At 41.8% G+C, this 9,488-nt stretch overlaps 1 protein-coding gene across 1 annotated transcript in view; it reads left to right on the forward strand.

Moving 5' to 3' along the window:
* Window positions 1-9,468, forward strand: part of LOC107103159 (A-kinase anchor protein 9-like) — an 83,426-nt gene extending 73,958 nt beyond the window's left edge. Inside the window, exons 39-56 of the mRNA XM_015402706.1 lie at window positions 1-673; window positions 924-978; window positions 1,188-1,309; window positions 1,399-1,587; window positions 2,933-3,103; window positions 3,293-3,398; window positions 4,185-4,377; window positions 5,296-5,446; window positions 5,529-5,873; window positions 6,584-6,856; window positions 6,942-7,162; window positions 7,586-7,691; window positions 7,823-8,017; window positions 8,097-8,288; window positions 8,405-8,637; window positions 8,728-8,810; window positions 8,905-9,043; window positions 9,243-9,468. The exon at window positions 1-673 is cut by the window's left edge and continues 21 nt beyond it. Coding sequence (XP_015258192.1) covers window positions 1-673; window positions 924-978; window positions 1,188-1,309; window positions 1,399-1,587; window positions 2,933-3,103; window positions 3,293-3,398; window positions 4,185-4,377; window positions 5,296-5,446; window positions 5,529-5,873; window positions 6,584-6,856; window positions 6,942-7,162; window positions 7,586-7,691; window positions 7,823-8,017; window positions 8,097-8,288; window positions 8,405-8,637; window positions 8,728-8,810; window positions 8,905-9,043; window positions 9,243-9,393 — 3,598 coding nt within the window. The 3' untranslated portion in view covers window positions 9,394-9,468. The remainder of the gene's footprint in view (window positions 674-923; window positions 979-1,187; window positions 1,310-1,398; window positions 1,588-2,932; window positions 3,104-3,292; window positions 3,399-4,184; window positions 4,378-5,295; window positions 5,447-5,528; window positions 5,874-6,583; window positions 6,857-6,941; window positions 7,163-7,585; window positions 7,692-7,822; window positions 8,018-8,096; window positions 8,289-8,404; window positions 8,638-8,727; window positions 8,811-8,904; window positions 9,044-9,242) is intronic.
* Window positions 9,469-9,488: the final 20 nt, after the last annotated feature.

Raw genomic sequence — 9,488 nt, forward strand, 5'->3', positions numbered from 1 at the left:
TGAAGTCTCGCAGTCTGAGGTCAGTGAGCAGCTCCAGGAGATGAAAAGCAGTTTGGACGCCTCTAAAGAAGAGCTCAGAGGCTACAGGCAGCAAAATGAGAAGCTCGTCGAGGAGCTTCGCATCCGAGAGCTTTCTATTTCCAGTCTAAAGAAGGAGCTGCAAGAGGCGCAGGCAGCTTTGATGAAGACGTCAGAATCTGTTACTCCATCACCCTCACCTTCTCCCTCTCCATCTCCTCAGCCTGCCTTCTCTGCCTCCTCAACATCCACTGCACAGCCCAAAAGGAAAGGAGGTAAACAGCAAGCTGCAAAGGGAGGCGCTCCCAAAGAGAAGCAATCCCTCTCCAGGAAAAACTCCAGCCAGAAACCTCAGAGCCTTCAGTCGAACAGCAGCTCAGATCACCAGCATGAGGCTACCACAGACTCCTTTACGCAGACCGAACCCTTCCAAATGACTGATCTCAGCCAGTCTGCCGCCAAGGAACAGATGGAAGAAGTGATCGGAGAATTTGAAGAGAAGATTGCCCAGATGCAGGAGCTCCACGCGGCAGAGATCCTTGATATGGAAGCTCGGCACATTTCTGAGAGCGAGAACCTTCGCAGAGACACTCAAGCTCTGGAAGACGAGTGTAAGGGTCTGAAAGCTGTTATCGACAAACTCTACTCCACTGAGGTGAGTGCAAGGAACAGAGTAACGTGTTCACAACCTCTAGACTTTTTGTCATATTCAGTCATATTAAAACCAGTAATTAGCAGTACTTCTGGTCTGTCGGATGAAATCCCTATAAAACACAATAAAGTGTATTTTTTATGTTCTGAAACACTGGAGGTTTGTACAGAAAACTGGTTTAATCTGAAATATCTTTGATTATATTTTCATATTTTTCTGTTCATTGTGTTTAATTTTCTCTTGTTCCTTATAGGTCCCTCCATCAAGACAGGACCGTCCTGCATCACATAAAGACGGCTACACCAGTGGTGAGAAACTCCACATTCAGTCCGTTTAACTATCTCCTTAAACATTAAGATACACAAGTTTTCAGATGAAATCCGTGAGCAGTTTTTGGTTCAGCTCTTAGGCCTGCTGCACTTCCTCACCTTGCTGTTTGTCTCATGTTATATTTTTAAATATGCTGCTCAGTTGAAGTTTTATTTCATTTTGAGTTTTTTTGTTTTCTGTCTTGCAGACAGCAGCTCAGACTACAGCCAGAGGACAGGATTAGATCTCCCCAGCTTGCAGCAGGAGTTCAGGACAACTCCAGAAGGTGCAAGGAGAGAAGCTGATGATCCTCTGCCTGACCGGATAAAGGTGAGAAGTTATATGAGTGACCACTAAATACCTCTATAAAGTTTGTTTTTGTGTGTGGAACATTCCTTTTTTTTTTTTTTTCTGAGCAGATGTTGCTCCGCGAGGTGCACCAGGAGGGAATGCAGGTCCTGTCCCTATCTGAGCTCCCCCTCTCTGAGGGAGAGCCAAGCAGCCAGTTCAACGTGGACGGCTGGGTGAAGGAGAGAGACGCCCTGCTGGCCACGGTTCAGTCTCTCAAAATCCTCATCAGCCAGATGCAGACGCACAGCCAATCACAGGTACAGGAGGCCAGTTTGTCAAAGGTCAAACCAGTCAGAAGCTGCAAGGTGTAGAAGAGGAGGATTAGTCAGAAATAATGACAAATTATTTATTTTTGGTTAATAATGTTTTATTTTGCATCAACTGCTTTTTCAGACATATTGAGTTAATTCTATATATCTGATCCTTTAAAAAAAAATAGTGTTTTGATAATCTTGGTGTTTGTTTAAAAGAGCTATTTAAAACAAATCAGTTGATTCTGATATGTTTTGTGTTGGATTTTTATTAGATTTAATCAGCCTTAAAGGTAATAAAAAACAAACAATAACTAATTTCTGAACAATACAAATGACAAGAATATGTCCTCCATCCATGTATCTTCACCCAGTTGTCCTTGAAGAGTCATGAGATGTGGGGTACACCCTGAATGGGTCATCAGTCCTTAACAGAGCAAAAATATATTAGTCTATAATTATACTTGAAAAATAAAGAAAGTGAAGCTAAATCATGCTTAGGGTGTCTGATTATACTGATCTAAATGCCAAATTTAACACTTGAGTTCTTTAAGTGAGAACTAATTTAATAAATTGGAAGTGCTCTTCAGACATCATAAACAAAGGGAAATAATATGTAAAGGTTTAAGAAAAGACCAGATTACATTATGTGAGTTACGTTATAGCGTTAATGCTAATGTGTTTTATTTGACGAAGTTGTGCAGAAGCGGTGAAAAGAAAGGAAAACAAATTACAAAGCTATCAGACCTTTATGATATTCATGAAAACATAACAGCGAAATGAGAAAATGTTAATTATTTAGGAAAAGATTCAGATTTTGTTAACTAATTTTTATTTAGATCTTATCAGGAGACACTTCTTTTTCTGGGTTCATCTTCATGTGTCTAAATTACTACAGAGAAAATGATACAAGCTTCTAAGCAGAATCATTGAGAGAAGGCAGTGCTGCCAGGGTCCAGATCTGACAGAAAGCTGTGGTCATTAACCAGACTCCTGCTCTGCTTGTACAGAGACCTGATAGGCCCCTGGAGAAGGGCTTTAGACTGTCGGATGTTTTCTCCAGGTCCACAAAGTTTGGACAAGCTGGCATGTATCTTCTTGTAGAGCTCGATCAGTGTTTCAAAGCCAGAAAAAACCCCACCTTTGTTGTGATCATATCAATTAGCTTTATATTTGATTAAGAGTGAAAAATAAGACTCTTAATTCCTAACCTGAGACAAGAATAGAAAGAAAAACAATGTTTTGGTAAAATCTCTGAAAAAAAATAAAAATAAATAAATATTAATCGGCTAACAGAAACATCCGGCTCTGTCTTTGTGTCTGTCTCATGTGTTTCTCTAATGTCCCGCAGACGTCAGCTGTTGGTGCTGACTGGCGCGCAGAGCTGCTGGATGCTGTCAGACAGGTGTTTGTGAGGGAGAGGAGCGTGCTGAAGAGCGCCCTCTACAGCCAGTTGGATCTGTTAGACACCAGTGATGCCATCGTTCACCTCAATCAACTGGAGCGCAGACTGGCTGAACAGGTGTGAAACAACAGCTTCATCTTTTTAATACAGATTATTTTAATTTAACCAGCTGTGGAAAGGGTAAAGGAAAGGCTTTAATAATATAAAGTATGTGTTTACACTATATCAGAGATGCTCTGCTCTGTTTAGCTTCACTTGTAGCAGTTTGATTTGGTTCTTGATGGATGTTGTGTGGCCCTGATGCAGGACGCCCACCACAGGGAGGCCATGGGGTCGCTCCACACTGCAGAAAGGTCAAGTCTTATCTCTGAGATTCAGCAGCTTAGAGGTCAACTGGAGATGCTTCATCAAGGTAAACCAGCTTGTAAACATTTATAAATGTCTGATCTTCCCTGGACTTTAAGTTTCTACACCCCTGTTAAATCTCCATCTGTTTGTAATGTTCAATTCAATGGAAAACAGACCTTTCAGAAGTCAAAAAATATGGGAAGATGGAAAAATCTGGGGATAATCTCAAAATTAAAATTTAAATCACCTAAAACTTTTAAACCAAAGTTCAGGATTATTACTTGGATAAAGTAGGAATATTAAAGTAGCTATAAATCTGTGAATAAAACCAGAATTCTGAGGTTAGGGTCAGAAATAAATTACCTTTTTTTTTTTTTTTATTGAGTGGCAAGTTTTTTTGTGATATGTGAAGTTCCTGCAGCTGGACCTGCACTAACGTCGGCCTCTTGCCTGTTTCTGTGCCCCCATAAATTTTGGACAAATGTCCAGCTTTTTCCCTGTCCCATTTGTTCTGCTTTGACCATCTTTACTGTGACATTGCGTACATCTAACTCTTTGGATGTTTCTGTAAGGTTATTTTGATGATACATTTATCAGAGAGACTCTTTAATTCAGGTAACTTAAGTGTGAAGTTGAAGTTATGCTCGTTTATTCCAGCTTTTTCACATTTTCCATTAGATCGGCTTTGAGATGTGTTGTTCAAATATGCGTGATTAATGGTGGAAATAATCTACTGTAGTTGCTGTTTTTAATTCACAGAAACCTGACATTTACAAGCTTTTGTATCTCTAACTATTGTTTGTATCAATAAATTATTAATGATGAAGTCTTTATTTTTTTTATTGTTTAGGTGCAAACCCCGGCCTGTCTTCTGCTGCTGATCAAAACACAAAGGAGCAGAGGGGAGCAGCAGCTGATGGAGCAGCAGAAGTAGACAGGCTGATCTCAGAGGAGGTGAAAGCTGAACTTTCTCAGACAAAACTTGAGCTGGAGACGACACGGAAGGCCCAACACAAACACCTGCAAGAACTGGACACACTAAGGTAGGACGTGAGGCAGAAATGACTGTTTCAGATGTTTTCATGTCTGAAATGGTTTCCTTTAATGTGCTTCTTTGTTCTTATAAGCTAGAATGATCCAAAAGTTTAAGTAAAGAATAAAAAAGTTAGAACTTTACAATAAGTGAATAAATTCTAATATCATAGATGATGATGAATTAGAATAGAATCGACTTTCACCTGAGGATAAATCGTCCTTTGAAACTGGGCTTTGGTGACGATCTTTCTATAGAGTTGAAACAGGCCACTCCATAAAAATCTGGCCTCGGAGGTACCGATTGTGTCTTCCTGATGACGCTGGTTATTCATTAAAATTGCAAAAGTTTCTTCCTTAATGTTTAAGCTGAATGCACATGGACTAGTTTTCTTGTTTTCATTAAGAACCTGGTAAAATATCCTCATGAAACAAGAAGAGGTCCGCTTTTCTTCCTCTTAAACGGCTCTTATGTCCTGGAAGACGGAGGATTTACACCAGGGCAAAGTCCTCTGCTTTTGGTTCTGGAGTGACCTTTACACAGATAACAACAATAAACCTGTAAAAAGTGCAGGCTTAAACTGCTTTTTAAACATTATTCCTAGATAAAGAAGAAGAACTTTGTGTAAAAATTGAAATATATCTTTTGTTTTGGTTGGCGATATAGAAACAAAACTTGTTAAAGAATGATCTAAGAAAAAAAATCTGCTAAATAGTTTTTTCAATCGCGATTATTGATCAGCTTTATTGAGTCCAGCTTTCAGTTGAGTCATAACTGAGTCGGCTGTCCTGAAGCGTAGTGAGCCGTATTCTGGGTCTTTATGTGTAGAAACAGAAGGTGCATAGAGTCTTTTGCTTGTAAGTAGAAGTGAATCAAATCTGAAGCCAGAGGGATTTTCATCATTAACTTTGCACTGATGTGTCGGCAGGGCGGAGGTGTCCCAGAGAGCTGCAGAGGTAGACGCCTTGAATGATGAGTTGATGGAGGAGAAGAGGAGAAGCAGAGATCTTCAGTGGGCAGTGGAGAAGGAGAGGTGTCGATCTGGAAGAGATGAGGAGAGCAAACGAGAGGAACTAGAGGTAAAACAGACGAGCATCCTTAGCATCTGATCTTTTATCGTTAAACATTCCTTTGAGGGAAAGTTTTGATGTCGTCCTTCAGGACCTGCAGCTGGCTCTAGACGAGCAGAAGGCTCATGTAGACCAGCTGACTCAGACCCTGGAGCAGGAGCGCCAGGCTTCCTCTCAGCTCTCCCAGAAAGCGGAGGAGGATCACCTCAGCCTCCAGAGACGCCTGCAGGAACTGGAGGTCCAGCTGGAGACCGAGAGAGCGAAAGCCCTGGAGATGAGTTCTGCCTTGGGGAGAGAGAGGGAGCTGCGCACCAGCATCTCCTCAGATGGCGGTCGCTCCAGTGAAGTGGGCGCCCATGAGGACAGGAGGGAGCCTGAGAGGGAGGGAAGTCTGCTTGAAAGACTGCAGAGGGAGCTGGATGACAAACATACACAGGTGAGATTTAGGTTGTTCTATTTCATCCCTACTGACCGCCAGAGGCGGTGCTTCAAGCACTGCCTCTGGCGGTCAGTAGGGATTCATAGAACCGTAGTTACGGTAGTAACTTTCATTTTCTATACTTGACAGAAACTCTGGTCAGTTTTTTTCTACAGGGGAAGCTTACATTAAAGAGAATATCAAGCATCTAAGGTCTAATTGAATTTACACAGAAACCATTTCAATCCAAATCAGTTAAAACTTACTTGTTTTTTCTAATCTTAATGTCAAATCAAGATCCAATTACACCACAAACAGTTTCAGTGTTGCTGTTTTAATACATTTTTAGATGATTTATTGAATCTGTTATAATTACTTTTATGTCAGTGGGTTTTTTTTGGCATATTTTATAAAAGTTGACAATGATGTTAAGTTGTTAAAAAGGAAAAAGTGTTATTATTTCTCTTCAATGCAATTACATCTAAGTTTAGTTGAAACAATTAAAATAGTATTTATATATTTTTTCCTTTCATTCCCAACGTGAACTGCTTTTGGTTTATTTATAATTTTCAACTGAAATAACGGATTTTTAGACAGTATGCTGACAGGAAATGGCCTCTGCTCCTTTAAAGGCAGAAACAAAATGTTGAATAAAGTTAACAGATATAGATCTTAATGATGGAGGTGATGAATATCTTGTTTCTTCTTTATTATACTCCCATCTCCAGGTGGTTAATCTCCTCAGTCAGGTGGAGGTCCAGCAGCTGGAAGTGGTGCGAAAAGAAGAGGAGCTTACTCTGGCAAATCAGAGGTCCAAACGAGACCAGGATAAACTCCAGGAGGCTAAAGGCCAGCTGGAGCAGCTGACGGTACGAATGTCGGAGGTCCAACAGCAGCTGGACAGAGAGCTGGAGAAGAGCAAGAGTCTGGAGAAGGAGAAGAAGCGACTGGAGGAGAGGCAGAACCAGTTAGGAACAAGGAAGGAGAGCGAGCCTCAGAGTGTGAGCAGCAGTGTTTAATTTAGTAGTTGATCTCTGATCAAAGCTACCAGTTGGATTAAATACTTTATTTGTTTTTTCCCGACAGCAGAACGAGCCCAGCGATAGAATCAAAGACTGGGTTCTCCAGCAGAAGAGTGGAAGCGGCCAGTCAGCAAGCAGCACCTCATCCCCTCATATGGAGGGTCGTGCTGTAGACCTCCCAGACGGTCCGCATCATGGGCCGTGGCGCACAGTTGACAGGATTGTAGGGAAACTCCATCTTGTTTCCTCAAAGATCCGCAGCATGGCCAGCAAAGCTACGGGCAGGTAATCCATACAGCCCCCAGAATGGAATGTTTTTTTTAATATATTTTCATATAGATTTTATTTAAAAGATTTTGAACAGATGCTAAAGTTTACTTAAATCAGTTATTACCAGTTACTGGTCTAAATCCAAAGCTAACCTAAATTTTGTCATGTACTGTGAACAGTTTGTTTTCTTCTTACAATCACGAAAACATGGTATTTTGTATTTCATTGACAGGATACAAGCAAAGAATAATAATATTTATTTAATAGTTGTTCAAGCTTTTGATCCCTGGACTCAAAAATCAGTGATTAATACCTTATTTTTTCAAAGTTTAAGACAATCATAACATGGGAAAAAGAGATTTCAGTATAAAAAGTTAGATAATTAGATAAAGCTTTTTACCTAAAATATTGATTTATTAGTTCGGATTACTTTTACAGGTCGATTGTGGAGTTCGACAGCGAGGAGCTTTCTTGGGTTCAGTCCAATGTTGATGAGGTCATCAGCATACTGCAGCAATCCCCAGGTTTACCCTCCATCCCAGAGGTAACTTAATTTTCCTCTTATCTTGTCTGAGAGGGCTGTATGAGAGGATGGAGCCTGTTGTCAGCTGGTGGTGTTTTCCAAACAGCATCTGCAGTTCTCGGTTGTGACAGCTCATCATCTGTCTCCCTCAGAGTGTTTCCCTGCTGGCAGGAGGCTCGTCCAGCTCCTCCAACAACCTGACAGAGCGGCTGCTGAGGCAGAATGCCGAGCTGACTGGGTTCGTGAGCCGTCTGACAGAGGAGAAGAACGAGCTGAGGAACCACACGCTGCGCTTGGAGGAGGAGCTGCGGCGCTATCGGCAGGCTGGAGTGGGATCTGCAGACAATGTAGGTGCATTGCTGCAGAAGAAAAAAAAGGAATTTGACCAAAGTGAATTCAATTGTACATTCCTAAATCCCTCTACAGCCCAGCAGGAGAGGTGTGTCAAAGGCAGAGACGCTTCTCTCTCAGGAGAGGGAAGCTTGGACTCGAGAGAAGCTCCGTCTGGAGAAAGCTTTACATCTTTCTCAGTCCCAGGTGGCCCGTCTCAGGGGAGAAATCAGGTCGGACACTCTGCGAGAGATATCCGGGCCTGAGTCTGATAACTCTGCACTAAAGGTGAAGGAAACAAAGCGGCTTTGCTGTCGCAGCTTTTATCTAGAAGATCAGGTGTTTTTTAATAAAAGCTTATGGTCAGGTTTGTGACTCTTCTTCTCTGCTCCTGGCTTCCTTAGAGAATGTACGGGAAGTATCTGAGGTCAGAAAGTTTTAGGAAGGCATTGATCTACCAGAAGAAGTATCTACTGTTACTGCTCGGCGGGTTCCAGGAGTGTGAGGAAGCCACTCTGTCGCTGCTGTCCAGGATGGGTGGCCAGCCGTCTCTTTCCAGCTTAGAGTCCTACAGCCAGCGCCGCCGGGGATTAACTCGCTTCCGCTCAGCCGTACGAGTATCCATCGCACTCTCCAGGTGGGCTGATTGGAGCCTTATGGTTACAAACTTTTAAAGAAGGAGAAAGTATTTACCAAGTGTTTTTTTTTTTTTTTGATTGACATGTAGAATGCGTTTCCTTGTGAAGCGATGGCACAAAGCCACAGGGGTGACCTCCACGGTTTCCTGCAGCATCAACAAAAACGGAACAGGTGGATTAATAAAAACAAATAAAATCATGTGGATTTTTTTTTCCTTTCATGTCATTTTAGGAGAAAAAGAAAATGTGTCTTTAATCTCTTACAGGGTCAGACGTGAGAGACTCGCCATATCTCCAGCCGGGTGGTCTGGACACGTACAGAGACCGAGGAGGAGGAGTCTCCAGCAGCAGAGGAAGAAGTGGGAGAGAATCTCCAAGATCAGGCTTCTCTGGCTCTCAGCACAGGTATGACATCAAGTAAATACAAACTATTCACATTAAATACAGCTTTTAACCCCCTTATTTCTTCACTACAGTTTTACTGCTTTCATAGATATTCAAATAAGATGAAAAAAGGACACAGTAATCAGTTTTGGACCTACATTTTAGCATTTAAATGTGAAATAATGTGGTTAATCATGGGTTCCTCTTTTTTTTTGTGCAGGTTTCACATGGCAGCAGACCACGGAGCTCTCACCTGTTCACACCTGCAGAGCTATGACCCAGACCGAGCACTTACCGACTACATCTCCAGGCTGGAGGCTCTGCAGAGGAGGCTGGGCAGTGTGACATCAGGTAATACACCGCTCCAGTAACATCAACTTTATTTAAAGGAAACATGGTAAACATTTGAATCACGATGCACTGAAGATCTTTGGTATCATATAAAGTTTAGGTTTTTGAAGGTTTC

The sequence above is a fragment of the Cyprinodon variegatus genome, unplaced genomic scaffold (assembly GCF_000732505.1).
Source record: "Cyprinodon variegatus isolate N-32 unplaced genomic scaffold, C_variegatus-1.0 Scaffold1386, whole genome shotgun sequence".
In the NCBI taxonomy this organism is placed as follows: Eukaryota; Metazoa; Chordata; class Actinopteri; order Cyprinodontiformes; family Cyprinodontidae; genus Cyprinodon; species Cyprinodon variegatus.